This window comes from Halictus rubicundus, chromosome 1, assembly GCF_050948215.1.
Source record: "Halictus rubicundus isolate RS-2024b chromosome 1, iyHalRubi1_principal, whole genome shotgun sequence".
NCBI lineage: Eukaryota > Metazoa > Arthropoda > Insecta > Hymenoptera > Halictidae > Halictus > Halictus rubicundus.
Genome location: NC_135149.1, coordinates 16,877,613 through 16,895,318, shown reverse-complemented (window position 1 = coordinate 16,895,318; position 17,706 = coordinate 16,877,613). Strand labels below are relative to the sequence as shown.

Genomic DNA, 17,706 nt, shown 5'->3' with positions numbered 1-17,706 from the left:
TCGACGACGAGGAGGGGGGGCACACGAAAAACGCGGAGCAGGGAAACAGAACAGAGTCTTTTTCTTCCCCGTCCGCTCTCTAGAGTCCTCCATTAGCCTCTAGCCGTGTGTGCCTCTATGTCCGGCGATCTACATCGTCATCTACTGTTTGTTTGTTTTTTTCGATTTTGTTTAATATTTCTAGTCGTCTCGCTTTCACTCGTTAACACCACCATCTACCACCATGTTTGCGTTTGATTGTATTTTTTGTTTTATTTTGCTTTTGCAGGATTGTTTTATTTGCCGAGCCGATAGAGGAAACATTCGTGCGCCCATTTTCTCGATTAGTTTTGTCCGCGCACGTTGCCACACACCGTCACCCGACCAAGCCGTGCTCAAACTGTCCGTTTTACGGTTTTTGCGTTAAACTGTTTTCTGTACTTGTTTTTTTTTTTGTTTTGTTTATTGTTTTACTTTTTGGGAACCACGTGACAATGCTTGTGCAGGTGCTACACCACAGAGCGTCCTCGTCGTCACGCACATTCTACGGTCTCGTCTTCGCACCTGAGTCCACCGAGGAGAGCGTCTCGAGCCTCGCACACGGTCGCCATTGTCAATCGTTCTGCATGCCGAAAGACTCGTCTAATGAAAACTATTCTGAACACGCATGATCACATCTAACCACGACACTTGGCTGACAATGGCGACACGGTCGTCTCGGCGGGAGACTCTTCCTCGCGAAGAAGAAGAAGACAACAGCCTGTGCCCCTGGGCCCCCTTTTTCTTACTTCGTATTTCGTTGTGCTCTGACGTTATGTTTTTGGCGAGTTCTTTGGTGTTTTTTTTTTTTTTTTTGGTTTTTGGTTTTTGATATAGCGCATTACGATAGTAGGAGTGCAAGCAATTCCAAGATTCCAGTGAACGATCGTGAGCGATGACGTTAGTGTTTTCAGAGCACCAGAGATGTATCCATGTCGATGCGTATTATTTACAGCAAGACAGAGAGCAGAGTAGATATCTCGGAGGTAATAACGTGTGTTGACTATACATATATGTACATTGTGGGATATACATATATCTATACAAGAGTGTGATTATATTGGCCTAAAACACGGTATGATGCGATGAGAGGTGAAAGACGGTTGATATAATGCAGCTTATTGTTTAGTAAGTTCGCTTTTACGTTTCACCGAAGATAGAGTTCCACGTGCGCGCGATTTTCGGGGGACGAGGTGCGATCGGAGACGCGGGTGCTTTGGTGTTTCAAGTAAAACACGGGGTTTCCTTCCTTCGAATCGTCCTTTATTTTCTCAATCAGCTCTAAACGACATCCACGCTACACGCTAATAACAATCATCGACGGCCTTATATCGGCGAGCGCGATCGGTCCTCGGTAAAGCGGCGAGCGACAGGTGACTATAACCGAGGCTCGTGTCGGAGAATCAGCGATTTTTTTTTTTTTTTTTGGCTAGAGACGCGGGACGGAACGATACGGCGCAGCGGAGCGTCTTGTGTGCGGCCCGTATCTTGAAAATTATTTTTAAAGGCCCGATCAGATAGATAGGATGGGTTTATAGTCCAATCGTCCGATAAATAGATTCGCCCTTGGCCGCGGTGCTCGCGCGCGATTCCACCGGGCGACGAGCGAAGCGACGATACGCGTCGACGGGACGCGAAACTCCGTCGGCAAAAAGTCCCGAAGCGGATCGAAGCGCGAAACGGCGAGCGGATAACAGCCTCGGTGTGATCGACCGTTCGGAAGGGTGGTACACAAGCTACGCGGAGAGTTCGCTGTGTCGTCGTGTCGGGGGTGGAACTACCCCCGGAGCCGGTTTTCCGCGGGGGTGTAGATGAAGAAGAGCACGGTGGTTACCGAAAGAGAGACGCGTATCGATTCGCGCGCGAACTCGCCGGGCAACTTACAGATGGCGGAACTCATTTCCAAAAAGCGAAGCGCGACCGGCACGGCGGCGGTTGTGCTCCCAGCGAGCACACACCGTTTCTCGAACTTAGGCTAAACGCGGGCATCGTGTGTGTGTCTACTAGACTTGTATATTTTCTTTGGCGTGCATCGAGGTAACTCGTTCCACACGGTCGGAAGACTAGAACGTTCGGGATGGCGATGACGTGAAGCACCGTCTAGAGCAGACCTGGGCCCTAATTGCCCCGTGGGGCAACTGGCTCCGGCAGGGGCGTGGAAACCGCGCCTACTGCGAGGAGAACGGGATAGAGTTCTGTCTCGCTGCCCACGCCTGGTCTAGGAAAGTATATGTACAAAAGAGAACGAGGTTCACGGTATTTACAAAAGCCTAAACGACATCTCGCGATCGTTTTGCATCGCGGGGGCGGGTGTCTCGGAGCCTCGGGTACTCGGGGTCAAGACGTGGTGGTCCTCGGCGCAATTCGGTCAGTAAACCTTGGACGCCGGTCAATACGTGACCTCGCACGGCTCCTCGTGCTCCTTGCGCTCCTTCCTCGCGTGGTACTGGCTCTTGTGGCTGACCAGGCTGTTCCTGGACTTGTAACTCCTGCCGCATTGATCGCAAGAGAGCGACTGAGGCACGTAAAAGTGCGTGTCCGCCAGGTGCCTCTGCAGGGACCAGGCACGCGAGAACGTTTTCTGGCAGAAGTTGCAATAGGTGCCGCTGGTCGATCGGTTGTTCGACGACGATTGCGGTTTGCTCTCTTGTTGATCGTTGCGCGATGGATCGCGGGATTTGGTGTTCGTGGCGTTGGTCGTCTGTTGGTTGCCGTTCTGCGTCAGCCAGCGTAGATCGGCGAACGGTACGGTCGTCTCATTCAACGACGTTCTCGATGCCTGCTGATGCTGGCTCGGACGACGATTGTTGCTCACAGAAGCGACCGAGCCGCGATCCCCGGTGGGATCGAGCTGTTCGGCTAGCAGACAGGACTCGAGCTCGTCTATCTTCGGCGACAGGGGCTCCGACTTGAGCACGATCTGCATCTGATCGGTTATGTCGTCTAACAGATCGATTATCGGCAGCTCCTGGTGCTGCTGGTGTCCCTGCACCACCACGCACCGGCCAGTTCCCGCCTGACCTTGGCAATCGGCCGATCTTTCCCGTTGACCATCTCCGTTGGTAGCGGACTGCCAACCCCCGTCCTCCTCGGCGACCTCCCGGTCTGCAACCAAAGAGGAGGGGGCTGAGTCCAACCGAGGTGTCCCGCGGTATTAATTAATCGCACACACGAGCCGACACGACTCCTCGTCCCGCGTCGAGAGGCTAGATCGTCGGGGGTGGACGCCGCGCGCAGGTCTCGGGGGAGGTAACAGAAAAGAAAGAGTGAGAGAGATAGGCGGCCAAAAAGGCGACCGGCTTAAGCGCACATGTAGCCATCGGCCACGAGAAGATGGCACAAAAGTAACTACGCCTACTCTAAAAGTATCTAATCCTGATAGGCCTACTTTCAAAGGTGCGAACACACTATTATCGACGTCACGTGGAAACAAGTTATATCACGTGACATTCTTCGAGTGTGAACCAACAGATTTCCGAATATATGTATTATTGTTTCCTCTCCCACACACACACACACACACACACACACACACACACACACACACACACACACGCACACCGTCTTGTCGTCCGTTTTGCATATCAGAGTCAGAAGTTGCAAAGCAAGACGGAAAGAATTGATTGAGATTGAGTTTATGTCGGGGAATTGACGGAATGCGCACGCCAGATCGGACAACTTCACCATGTACACGCTTCATCTTGCATTGCAACTTATGACTGCACAAGCAAAAGGGTAGATAACATAGTGTGTGTGTGTGTGTGTGTGTGTGTGTGTGTGTGTGTGTGTGTGGCCTATAGTACTTTGCAATAGTCGTTCGACGAAGGAAACAAATGAACCTGTCGAGTGTGACTGGAACAGAACGATGCGGTCACGACGACGTTCCACTGTCCCTACATCCCTACTAGTACGCGTAGTGCTTTAAGAGTGGGGTGTCACGAATCTCCCGTTACCCCTCTTCAGGAAAATTTATGCCATCTACTCGTGTACGAGGAATACATCTTTTCCCACGTATTCATCGCGATCTGATCAGAATTAACGCGAAGAGTCCATCGAGAGTGGAACCGGAACACCTCGTAGAACAACAACCGGAGATTAGGAAAGCGAAGGATCAGCTCGGTTCCCTATTTCTCCTAATTTATGCGACAACCTCCCGGCGAGCGTGTCGCGATCTCCTTTCGATATTCGGGGAAGGGCGTAGGGTTTCTCGGGCAGATTGGGTGGGGGGAAGTGCGAGCGTACGCGTATTCATCGTCTCATAAAAGCCGGTATAACGTCCGCCGAGGATGAGATGTCGATACAACGGGAGAACGCGCCCGGTGGTAACGGGCATGTAAGAGTGGTAGGCGAGAGCAAGAGCAAGAGCAAGAGCAAGAGCAAGAGCAGAACAGAAGAGCCGGCACACAGGAACATAACGGGCGATGCTTCTTCTTTGCGGGATTTTACCCAGCCGGTTACCCTAGCAACGGGAACCATCCCCCTCCCCCCGCCATCACCCCCACGAGCCGCACTCCTTCCCCTGTTTTTCCGCGGTGCCTCGCCTCGGGAAGGGGATATATACCTAGGATGCGTATTATTCTTAATAACCCCCCGTATGCCGTTGCGCTGTATTATGACTGATGTTGACTCTAAGCGCGGAGAGCCACGGCGATCGATAGCTCCGCTACACTCCGCGCGCGACTACGAAACTCCGGGAGCAGCCAACGACGACAAGGAGGGCCGAACAGGGGGGACGACTTCGGTCTCTCTGGCGCAAGAAGGGAAACCAAGAGACAGAGACGGAAAGAATCAAGAGGGAACCCGTGTGGAGGAGGAGAAGAAGAAGAAGAGAGAGAGAGAGAGAGAGAGAGGGAGGGAGGGAGGGAGGGACACAGGGCTCAAGGGGGAGAGGATAGGAGGAAGGGAGGAAAGGACAGAGGAATCGGCGGGGAGGGAAAAATCTAAGTAGCTTCCGGATTGGTTACGCGAGTCTTACGAACTTTTTGAAAGAGTTACGTGGACAGTGGTGGGGGGCACGCGAACGGAGAAGACGGGGCTCTCGCGAAGCAAGGAGGAGAACGGGAGCAAGAACTTGAGCTCTCTCGCCCCCTCCGGCACCTTCCTCCCTTTGGCCCTCCCAGGCCCTCTTTTCCCTCGATATGCGGTTGCGCGTTTCGCGAAATCACTGCCGCGATCAAACCGATAACTCTTGTGTTCCGGGCTCGCCGCTTTCTTCTAGGGCTTGACCGGTGAAAATCGAGCAACGAGCTCGAGACACGCGTTCGTTGCTCGACGATCTACGGGGACGTTCGTTCGCGGCTTCTGTGTCTCGATGTCGATTTTTGCTCGCACAGGCGGCCGATCGAGAACGACGAAACAAGGCCAATTTCTTCGCGAGAGTCTCGTCTGTGCTCTCGGTCGCTGCTGGAGACTGGCGGTGGGCCTCGAAACTAAACTGCCTCGATGAATTAAGCACCGCGACCGAGTAGACCTTCACCTTGCCTCTCTCTCTCTCTCTCTCTCTCTCTCTCTCTCTCCTCAAAGAGCAGCGTATGCCTCTCCCGGAGATTGCGATTCGGCCAATAACGTAAACAAGCTGTATTGATTTCCGATCGCTTCTCGAAAATCCCGCGATAACACCGCGGCCGTTACCCGTTCGCCAATGGGCGACGAAAGACGGTCCCGTCCCCATCGCAGAACGCGATGATCGATTTTTTGCCACGACTCTCTTACGTAACCCGCTCGAATCTACGATTCCGCTTCTCGACTAGATAGACGCGCGCCTCTCTAACCACGGTGCCTACCTCCAAAATTCCACGTTTCTAGATATATCGAAAGATGATCGAACACGGTCCCGGTGCGCGGAGAGGAGAGGAGAGTACGCGTCGTGGGAGCGGTATCGCCCGGCGAACGGTTTTGGAAAGCGTCGCGAAACGAGGAAAAACGGAGAAAAAGAGAGATCGCGGCCCGTGACAGCAAATGATATAGAGCGAAAGTGTAAACGCCCCTCCTCTCTCTCTCTCTCTCTCTCTCTCTCCTCTGCCCCTCCCTGACCCCTACTTCCTAACCCCGCGGGTTCTCTAGCTCCGTCGCTCTGACGAGGTCTTTCACTGATCGCGACACCCGCGCTGCTCACTGTTGCGCAGTTTTCGAGGTCACCTCAAGTTCATCATCGATAATAGCGCAGGCGAGGCGAAAACAAGCAGCTAGACCTGGGCGTCCCCGATAAATACACATATTACAGATAAAAAATTCCGTCGGATTTGGTTCAGAAACGAACTTTCGTTTGGCCTTGGCAGGCGCCTCGCCCCCGCCCCGCTGCCTCGTCAATCACTCTCTCTCTCTCTCTCCCTCTCACAGTCCCGTCTCGTCTCGTCCCGAACCCGTCCCGAGCCGTCATCCTCATCGTCATTCGCCTTCGCGCGTTCGCCATACGAAAGTAAATTGCCAGCCGCGCGCGAATCGTCCGCTACCGAAACGAACCAACACCGCGCGAAACACACCGACGTCGACGACGACGACGACGGTGTTTGTACAATCGAGACGGAGGAACCAAGGAAAGAAAGAGAGAACGAGAAGATGACTAAGTATCGAGTAAATAGATGTATGCACAAGGAGACGACTCGCGACAGAGAACAACCGCGCCGAGGAACAGACAGAGAGAACGGAATGGGTGTAGGTTACAACCGCGCACACATACACACGCGCGCGCTTCGCCGGAATCGGCAACGTCGGCAGATGGCAGCATGAATTCCGCGTTTCGCAAACAGGCCATTAGCAAACCGGGTTACGTAACCCCGAAATTTCTTTACCTCGACTAGTTTCACGAGTCCCGATATAAAACGCGTCCCCGCCCCCTCCGACCCCCTCCCCCCTCCCGTCCCCCGGGCCCACAAGACGCGAACACCGCCGACGTTGATCTCTCGCGGGAACAGGTTTATCGATCGCGAAAATGAAACGCCCGATCGCTCCTTCCGACGATCGAGCAAAACGCCTCTTTCGGCAGGCCCTCCGAAGAGAACACTGTCCCCCTTTCGAGTGCATTTCTTCCTATTGCCTCGGCGCGTTGCAGTTGCCGTTCGTTGCGAGCGGTTGCGAGAATCATAATAGTACCGATGCAGGAGAATGCATCGTTAGCAAATTGTATGATTTGTCTAAGTCGGTGTATAGTAGATTAGTGAGTCTATTTTCACTTAAAGCCCCCTTTGCAAAGTATTCTTTGATTAGCTTCGTTACATCAAACAGGAATAAACTATCTCCGTCTTATCGAAACGTTTGCAGTGTGACTCGCTGATCTGTTCGCGCGAAACTGTTGCATCTGATTGCCTAAGCCGCATACAATAAAACTTCGAGCATCGTATGTTAGAGTTAGAGAATTCTCCGCTCAATTTCCCGTGTAAAAAGCGTGCGAATAAAGATGCGAATCACCGTGACGAAGAAAAGCTGCGAACAAAGAGACCGACGCGAGCGAATACCGAAATTTCAACGCGTCTACCAGATCCTCAAAAGCATCCACTAGAAATTGTGTAAACAGGCAGTGCAGCGTTGCATCGACGGCGTGAATCACGGCGTCGATTTCTGCTAATGGTTTCTGGAATTGCAGCGATGGGGCGCGAAACTGGACCGGCATAAGTCGAGCGCTTTCGTTGCAGGAATTCGGCCAGTCGTCGAAAAAGCGGCTACGTCGTCGTCGTCGTCGTTGAACGAGGAGGAGGAGTGGAGGAGGAGGAGGAAAAAAGAGGAAACCAGAGGGAAAACGAGAAGAAGATGAGCAAAATGAGTGCGAGAGGAAGAGAGAAGGAGAGGAGCAAGAGAGCGCAACGGGTGTCCGGCACCGGGAACGTCCCGTGAAATAAATATTTGCTCGATGCGCTGCAACACGCGCCCCTCGATACAAAGAGACGTAGCACTCGCTCGAACTCGCGTGCGTGCGCGAGCGCATAAGCGTGTAGAGAGAGAAAGAGAGAGGGGAGGGAGGGAGAGGGAGAGAGAGAGAGAGAGAGGATAAAGTGCTCGCGCGACGAGCCTCTGCAACGGCCTGGCACTCGCTATTTTTATGCGGCCGGATTTTACAACAGGTTACCGCGGATGCAAGCGCCGCGTTCGCGGAAAAAGAGCAGAAAACCACGGACGGAGGAAATAGAGGAAAAAACCGTCCGGGGGGTTGGGGGTGGACCAAAGAAGAGAAAAGGGAATCGCGTTGCGGCGGGACCCGCACTCTCTCTCTCTCGCTCTCTCTCTCTCTCTCTCTCTCTCTCTCTCTCTCTCCTCCACCTTTTTCCTCTCCTTCCCGACGCTTTTTCCCCCCTCGCTTCTGCTAGGCCCGCGCGGTATCGGTTTTTTAAAAACAATTTTTAGTGCTCGTCGACGAAACCGGCTAAGAATATATCTAGGCCCGGGGAAATGAATTTCTTCTTTCTTCGCGATAACGACATCGAAACCGAGACCGACGAGAAACGTCGTCCTATGGAAGAGCGTGTGTGTATGTGTCTGTGTGTGAGAGAGAGAGAGAGAGAGAGAGAGAGAGAGCACGCGAGAAAGAAAGAAACAGAATGAATAGATTTAAAATTAGACCGCGATAAACGCATCTTTCTCCCGAGTGTGTCGGCTCTATGCGAAACCTCTTTCTCTCTTTCTCTACAGTGCTCCGGCTCTCTGACTCTCTCTCTCTCTCTCCCTCTCTTTCATTCTTTCCTCGTCCGTCTTTCGGGCACGCTCAATAAACAGCAGGCTGCGGGACTATGGCCAGCCTGCTCCTAAGTGCCGAAAAGAATACGCGGGGATCGCGCGGCTCACGAAACGGCCTTCGTTGAAATATTTCGGACATTTTTCACTCTTATTTTAGCCTGGTTAAGCTGACGAGGAACTTCTACGAGGAACTGTGCTGGGTCCCTGTGGACCCTATTGTAATCATTGTTTTAAGAAAAGCTGATAAAAGCATGACGATAATCTGCATGCCTATTGGAATATATTTGAGTAATTCGAATTTTATCGTAGCTTGCGAGATGCAAGATAATTGAAAAAGTGAACGAAGACTGCGGGTTTAAACTCTCATTGAACAGAGATTATTTCTTCTCTTAAAGATTTTGATAATGCGGATCTTTACGCAAAATAAAAATTGTCTGCATACATTGTTCAACGCAGGACTCGAACAGGAATATCAGTCTTCGTTTAATGATTCTAATCTGTCCAATGTTTCAAATTGCACCAACCTATTTCTGTCATAATTACATAAAATCTGATTGATGCCTTTAAAAATTTTAGGGTTCCGCCTTCCCCTTTTTTGTCTGAAACTGTAAGTAGGTGTGACAAATTCCGTAGGTGATCAAGAATTTCGGACTTTTGCGAGTAGTCTATACGATTAGGGTACTTTCCACGGACGTCGCTTAACCATTTCCATTTCAAATGCTCGTCGATCGCGTTAAATTCGCCGTTCCGCGGAGAAAAATAACAGACGAGTGCAAAAGGTTAACCAAATCGGTGGTATAATTTCCATTGTTCGCGTCGCTCTATAAAATACCGTATTCAGTAGCAATAAAAAAAAAAAGTGGAACTGACGCAAGTCGAGCGGTCGGAGAACAATTTGTACGAATCGCGAGCGGGGAGCAAGAAGCATAAGAAGAGAGCAGGACGACGAGAGCATCTTGTGGCGAAATCCGTTCGCGGTCTCGAAATTTTTCGACGTCCCGCGGCGAATCCGCCTAGAAACTCGCGAGCGAGCGAGCGAGGACTGGCGAGCATATGCTCGCAGCCGTTCGGAATAAAAAGATCGGATATGAGGCAGGGCAGCGTGTCGGCCGAACCTCGAACCGAACAAAGAAGAAGCTGCTGCTCGGGGTCTCTGGTTCGGGGAGCGGATTCCGGCGACAAGTGGTCGCGCGCGCTGGTACTTTCTATCTGGGCGCGATTTGTTTTTACGTAACCGCAGCAGCCATTACGAGCCGAAGACGATTAAAGAGCCGGAGGGGGCGGCGCGGCGCGGCGGCGTCGAGCGTGAAACATCGCGCGATTCCCTCTCGCCTCTTGCCTCTACGCTCCGCACGTCCGCTCCGCGCGTCCGTTTCGCGAATATCAAAATTTCACTTTATCGGTCCCGGACCGGGACGTTCGCGATAACGGGGCGCGCTTTCTAAATTGCGTGACCGGCGAAACTTCTAGACCTTGCTCTCCCGATTGCCGCGCCGCGCGTCGCACCGCGATAACGATCGACACTAATTCTACCGCGCGCGCACACTAGCAAACTACTATCTGACGTCAATCGTTTGGTCCTCGAGACGACGAGCCACTCGACAGGAAATTCTGTATCGCGAATGCCCGCCCAGTAACTTTTCCGCTCTCGCAATTTCGCGGCTAGAAAAAAAAAGAAGAAGAAGAATCCGGCGCGGCGCGGCCGCCGCGGCTCAACGATAGTTCGCGTAACGAGGCAACGGGCATGGTGCGGTGCGGAGCGGCGCGCGAAACACCGGCCGGACCCGGCGACAACGTTTAATTCGGACGTTATTGTCGTTAACGAACCGAGAGTAGGTGGAAAGTTTGGCGGAGAGACCGACGACCCTGCGCCGGCTACACACAACTATCTCTCGTTTCTCGCCCGCTTGAAACGCTGCCAAAAATCACCGCGCGGGTTGCAATCCGGTTCGGCTCCGTACCGAAAAATGTCTGTCGCCGGTATACACGGCCGTTCTCTCTCTCTCTCTCTCTCCCTCCCTCCCCTCTCTCTCTCCCTCGACCGATAGATACGATAGCGCGCGCCGGGGACCTTGGCGAGATAAAAAATGCGAAAAACAAATGCCCTGTTTCGCCGTGGAACGCCGGAGCAAATGACCGATTGCGGACCGATCGGACGATCGAGCCGCGATCTCGAGTCCGACCGTTCCCAACAGCAATTTTCGCGGACACGCTCGAAAACGCTCGCGAAAATCGGACGCGTTTTTAACGGCGAGAACACGGGCTATTTTTGAGCGAACGGCCTGCAGCGGCCTCTGCTGCGTTTTGTCTCTGTTCGCTTCGCCGTGGTAACATTGTCTTGATTTTACAGAGACCGATACAGAAGTGATCTTAAAATCAGTGATTCACGGGGAGCATCCACTTGAGCATTTTCGTACATTCGTGGCATTCGTGCTAACACTAAACCTACCATTGTCTAAATGACCCGTTTCAAATTTTCCGCTTCAGAATTATTAGAAAAATGCGTTCATGGATCACATGAATTCCCTTGCCGAAGTTCACATCGTAATAAAAATTGTAATAACTAACAATCTTCTCCGTTTCATAAGGCAACACATATGCAAATAGATTTTAGCGCTTGGTAGATTGATATAAACAAAAAATGAGATTTCTACTCTATTTTTGCCGTAAAATATTTTCCAATCGACAACGTAAATTGTCTTCCCATTATCTGTAGAAAATAATTAATAAATCAATCCCGGATCGTGGATCATAAAGTTTCGATTTTCGAAGAGCGGATGAACAATTGGAAAACTGATTTTCCAAGGGACACTTTTAGAACGAATATTTCTTCCATTTTTTTTTCTTTTCATTATTCTGCAATGCTTTACCAGGTCCTCAACACTAGGCTAATAATTAGACTGTGGATTATATGCGTTTATAAGAGAAATTCGTAAACCAAATACAAAACTGTAAAAACGTTAGAAGAATTTAACTACATTATTCTATTATTTTCGATTTTTTGAGATAATCGAAAGAGGAATTACCTTAAGAAGACTTGGACAATTTTTATTTCGCATAAAGATTCACAGTCTACAAATAATATGCGTCCTACTAGTTTGGTCATCGAACAAACATGTCTAGGAAGAATGCTACCCGAAGCCAACCGTCTTTCTGAAAAACGCTTTTATAAATTTTCCAGCAACGATAATCCATTTGCACGTTTTAATGCAAACTCTGTTAAATTCTCAGAGCGTCGGACTGGTTTCTATGCAGGAGCATTGGCACCTCTTTGTCAGCGCGACAATGACAATGGAAATTTCGGATCCCGCGGAGTCGGGTTAAGAATATTTGCAAGCATCGCGGCCTCAACTCTCGCCCGAGAGAATCCGAGAGGAGAGAGAGAGAGAGAGAGAGAGAGAGAGAGAGAGAGAGAGAGAGAGAGAGAGAGAGAAAGGGAGTGTGTGGAAGAAAGAGATTTTTCGGATAGACGCCGAGTGAAAATAACGGCGGGCTAGACGGAGCGGGTTCCGAACGGGCCGCGAACGACGAGCCACGTATAATTTAATGTGTCTAATGATTCGCAGTGCGCCGCAGGAACGTGAGTGGCGTACCAAGGTCGTCGTATTTTTAGTTTAGGCCAATGTTTAGTTGGCCACGTTGGTTCGTCGGAGATAGAGGGACCTTGAATTTCGCGGATAACATCTGCGGCCTTATCGACGGCCCCCTGATAACTTTTTCAGTACTAACCTAGTATAAGCCAGCCGTTCAAATATTAATTCGTGAACGCGGCGAGAGTGGCCACACCTGAATTTACTTAACGACGATGCTTGTTGGCTGGTTCTGGTGCTGTCAGGACACGACAGTTTATTAAAACGCACTGCAAACACCATGATTCTTGCGCGAGAACCCCCACGAGAACCTCCAACGATGCAAACCCGACGAGAATAACAATTTGTCGAAGATAATTCGCGGGGACCGAAAATTTTTCGAAACTGAAGAGACATTCCTACGACATAAGTACTGGCCGTTTCGCGTGTCCGAGCGTTTGCGAAACTGGTCCGTCAATTATTCGGTAGTTCACTCCGACGGTGTTGATTTCGCTGATCCGCGGAAACCAAAAATTTTGTCAGAAACTGAATAGAGTACCGTGCTATCACCCGTTTCGCGTATCCGGGCGTTCGCGAGGTTCGTTAATTATTTGCTAGTCAACCCTGACACCCCGGAGAGAGCAGACACTCGCGGAATCAAAGGGTCGGCAATAAATTGAGGTATCTACACCGTGGAGGACGTAGCCACAGCGATAACAGGGTCACTCGAACGTGACAAACTTCAGGCTTGACCTATCACATCCTCTTTCGCGACCGAAAACGAGCAGGCTCTGCTGCAAAGCTGTCTCGTGACCGAGCGATTAGAAATTCCGTGTAATCACGGTGCACACTGGCGAGCCTTCAGGTTCACACAGCGTTTCCCAAAATTGATCTAGCCCGTCGCAATGTCATAGAAAAGATTTCATCGAATTGTGAATCAAATCAAACGAGAGAGATTGCTTCGTCTTCGATGTCCTGCCCCCCCCCCCCCAGAATTGAGAAACGCTGATACGTGATTTATATATATATGTGTAGTATACATTTGTCTGTACGTTTAGGGAGATACAAGTATATACTCGTAAATATAAAGACTGGTAAGCAATGTCATAATGCTGTCGTATCGGCGATATCGCGTCAGCGGCGTGTATAACGTTACCAAACGTTAAATGGGACGACAACAATGATACAAAAATACTTCGACCACGAATTGGACAATACGAGCACGGCACGTGTGAATGCACAGGGCGCTCCCTAAGATCTCGACGCAGTCGGAAAACCCGCCCAAAAATTCATGGGAAACGTGCCATCGGAAAACGGAACCGTCTTCGAGAAAAGGCTGTCTGTCCATGACCTATCCGTTTCTGCTCACGGGCCACCGCGCCGGCGTGGACGCGACAGAAAAATCTGCAAACTCGAAGCTTTCTACCGCTTTAACCCTTGTTTAACCCGTGTGTGGATTTTTAGAATTTTCTCAAATATAACAAAATTACTCAAGAGTTTTTTTTTACAGCTGCGAGTTTTCACGTTTTTAAAATCTCAATCTAAAGAAAATCTGCTAATTATTTAAGCTGGAAACTGATTGGTACCTGTTCCAGGAATTGATGGAAAATTGAATTACAAGATTATATGAAATTCTATAGAATTGTATAATCTAATAATAAAATTGAATCGTTTAATTATTAAAGTTTCGAGTCCACTTTGGTTCGCGCAAGGGTTAAACGGTCAAACAAAATTTAGCGAAACGTCACCGTACCTTTCCCACGAATTTTTGCAACGAAAATCAGCGTCCCGCGGGCAGGACTACAGCGACACCCCGTACATATTCGTAATGAGTATGCGTAACGCATCGACGATCGATCGGCGATCGGCCGGCGCGAAACTCGACAAGCGGTTAATCGGATCGGAAATCTCTCCCGAGGATGTTAGCTGCACACGAAGAAGAGAACAACGATTTGTCGTTGCATCTTTGCTCGTCGACTTCTCTTCTATGCCGTTTCGTTCTTTCAGTGTTTGTTTTTCTCATTTTTTTTTTTTGTTTCTTTGCGGGGAGTGGAAGGTTCGCGTTCTACTTCTGACGCGGACGCGATAGAGATATCAACGGGCGAGTAGTATGTTTTGTACAGCGATGCCGAACCGATGCGACTCGTTTATCTTTTTCTTTTCGTCGCTGCGTGCCAATTCGAATGATTCTCGGCGAATTCGACGGCTGCGACGAGCGAATTCGTCCCTGTTCCGCGATTCAATAGATTCCCTTCGATCTTTTCGAGGAAAAACAGCTGCAATCGGAAAACAATACGAACGGACATGAATTCGCGCGCTCAACGTCGAATTCGCCGGCAAACCGCGGAACATTATGACGTCATGAGAATGCGAATATATGCAGGCGAATCATAAATGGTCAACCATATAAAGGATGATGATATCGGATGATTTTTGTAACGCATGCCAATTAGAAGAAGTTTTAATCGTCCAAGCAGACAGTAGTGCTCTTTCACCGCAACCAAATAAATGAAATTAAAATTAAAATTATATTAAATTAAAATTAAATTATCGAAATCATAAACAGTAGAAATATATATATATATATAAAATGATCATTCGTATGATCCGTGATTTTTTGTTAGTTTCTGATAAATATTTGCACAAGTCTTTTTAGTTACTTTTTTTTTTTTGTATTAGAGCGAACCGCTACACCGCAGACGATTTGCGGCCACGATGTATCGACTGTCGGAGGAGAATAATGGAGTAGCGTAACAAAATCGCCCGTGGTAGGCTCAGAGGAGCGAAGGATCGAATCGCGAAAAAGACCTCCTTCACCGATCGATCGCACGGGATCGAGAGATTTTGAACTAATAAACAGATTTTAGTCGTTTTGCCGGCTCGATCCCTTCGCTCCCGATGATTCCACCGGGGCGTAGCTAAATAGTGATCGTTCTTACCTTGCGAAGTTCCTGCCAAGTCCGGTGGTTGCAACCCGTGGCCCAATCCTGGAAATTTCACTATCGTCACACGTAGAATTGCACGCTCGAGCTCGGCGAGCGACCGAACAACGGCCTGTACGCAACATCGCAATTGTAACGGGACTCTACAAGGTCGGTAAACGCTTTAAGGATTCTACGGTCGAAGAAGGTCGAGGGAAAAATTCATTGCCGGGGGTATTTCGACGGACGACAACCGAGCGACCTACTACCCACCGAAATAGCGGCCGAAACAAACGTTAATTTCAATTCAACGAGCATCTTAATAATGAAAGGACAGCTCGGAGAATCGGTCACTCGGTGTAATTCGTGGCCCGTTCGAATCGATATCCGCCATCGGCTCGGGTCAATACCGAATACGATCCTCTATCTGGAGCATCCGCACACTTTCTGCGCTCCGAGCGCAACTTCTCGCTGTAGAAACCACGTTCGCCGGGCATTCGTCTCACCTCGTCCGATAATAATCATTGGGGGAACCGTGCTAACGGAAAATCGGAGGAGCTTGAAACCTTCTACCGGTCTGCTCAAAGCTAAATAAAATCTGATAATCCCCTCATCTTGAGGAATCTTTGCTGCGACCCAGGGTTTCAAACTTTTCCCTCTCGAGGTACATCAAACTAAGGTACATCGTCCGAACGTTGCTGCTAGAACTTTGCATTGCTGTTTAGACAACAATATTCGACACGTGTTTCGAATACGTGGAAATACAAAATTTGTATAATGAAATAATAGTGAAGCAGAAAATTTGAAACCGGTCAGCTGAATGGCAACGGTAGTGTTGAACCAGGGATAAGAAGAAACGCGTGTCGAATATTTTTGGCTGAACCACGAAAGTGCAAAGTATCGATGGAAGAAGACCAGGTGAGACAAATCGGTTGTACGGGGGGAGGGGGGTGTAAATGCAGAATTGGTCAATATGCGTACAGGCCAGGATGGATGATGGGTCAAAGTTCGTACCTGGCAACGGCGTGTGTTCCGGGGCGAGCGCGGCCATACTGAAATTAAAGCCACCGGTGTGCAAGATTTTGGTGTCGGGTAAAAAATTCGGCAGGGAGATGTGCTCGGACTCTTGGTCGTGTTCGTTGCTGCTCGCGGACGCCGGTGGCCGGTCCGACGCCGCGTTGGCCGAATCCGACGAGTCCTCGTTGTTCCCACCGTTCCCGCTGTTCCCGCCGGTCAGCTCGAGCGGCTCGCACTTGATGTTGTCCCCGAGGGGGCTGTTCTCCTCGTGCAGACCGTTCCCCTCGACCTTGCTCGACAGATGGTTGTTCTTCACCATCGAGAAATCCGTCGGCGTCGCGTCGTTGTTGTTCAACGGCGGCGACGTCGTCCTCAGCTTCTTGTCCGTCGACTCGTCGTGAGGGCTCGGCGTCCGTCTCCTGCGTATCTGCGCCCTGCGGACCAGCTGCTGCACCGTCGTCGGCGTCGGCGTGACCGGCATGGGCGGCGATCCGCCACGCGTGAAACTCTCGTCCGATTTCTCATGGAACGGAATATGGTTGCCGCCGGCGGCCAGCGTGCGCACGTGGGACAGCTAGCCAACAGAAATCACACGACGCTAATATGCATCCTACTCGACCCGAGCTTCTCTCACAATTCTGACCCGATCATCCCCTCCCACGTTATTCTCTTTCGTAGCTACATCGCATCGCTGCGACGCATTTTTTCACTTCAACAAGATCTTCTGATAGGAAAGGATTTTTATGGGAGACAACTACTGGACAACTACTGTGGACTTAGCAGGCTCGAAAATTCCATAAAAGTCAAAGTACAGTGTTTACTCGATACATAGCCGAAACACGGGTCTAGCCAGAGATTATATCGGCCAGGAGATACTATTCTTTGATCCACGCCGAACGTAGAAGAGGACAGCGAAGCTCTAGAGGCTTCGGTTCGTGGCCCCTCACGAGGTATAACCCCCGGGAGTGGGGATAGTTCGGGGAATTTTATCGGCTAGGCATTTCGGACATATATAGTGTAAACACTGTAATGTATTGAAGGAAACAAAAATTGAAATGCGAAACCGTACCGTATCGTTGTAAACTATGGATCACTGAATTTCGGATTTGATTAAGTGAAGAACTGTTACATTGGGAAAGACAGAGAAAGATTGTTTAAAAGACTCCGGCAGAATAGACACGCTAGACACGATGCAATGTTACCGAACAGTGCTCAATGTTAAACCCGTAATGTGAATGGAACACATTAAACTACGACCTCCACGGAACGCTAGAGAATTCTATCATCGTCAGTTTATCGGTACGTCAAGATTTGCCCGGTTTCTCCGGTAATTCGTGAATCGTGTCGCCCCAGTAAAAGACACTGTTGCAATATTAACGGTCTAGCGGGAACAAAGTCGAAGTTAAACATTCACGGCCGATCTCTGAAATAGCCGCGGCTCTATACGGATCCCGGCGCTCGGTTAATAAGTAAGCCGTGGTCTCCGATGATCGTACTATATCCCGGTGCACGTA

The 17,706-nt window shown here is 50.0% G+C and overlaps 1 protein-coding gene across 5 annotated transcripts in view; it reads right to left on the bottom strand.

Annotated features, from left to right (window-relative positions):
• Window positions 1–499: 499 nt before the first annotated feature.
• The window catches only part of Br (broad-complex core protein), a 42,341-nt gene continuing 25,134 nt past the window's right edge, over window positions 500–17,706 (bottom strand). For 4 of the 5 annotated variants that reach the window (XM_076790369.1, XM_076790378.1, XM_076790360.1 and 1 more), the window contains 3 exons: window positions 16,190–16,766; window positions 15,194–15,253; window positions 500–3,123 (listed from right to left, as the gene is read on the bottom strand). In XM_076790369.1, coding sequence (XP_076646484.1) covers window positions 2,408–3,123; window positions 15,194–15,253; window positions 16,190–16,766 — 1,353 coding nt within the window. In that variant the 3' untranslated portion in view covers window positions 500–2,407. The remainder of the gene's footprint in view (window positions 3,124–15,193; window positions 15,254–16,189; window positions 16,767–17,706) is intronic. The other variant, XM_076790387.1, reaches the window with a different exon arrangement.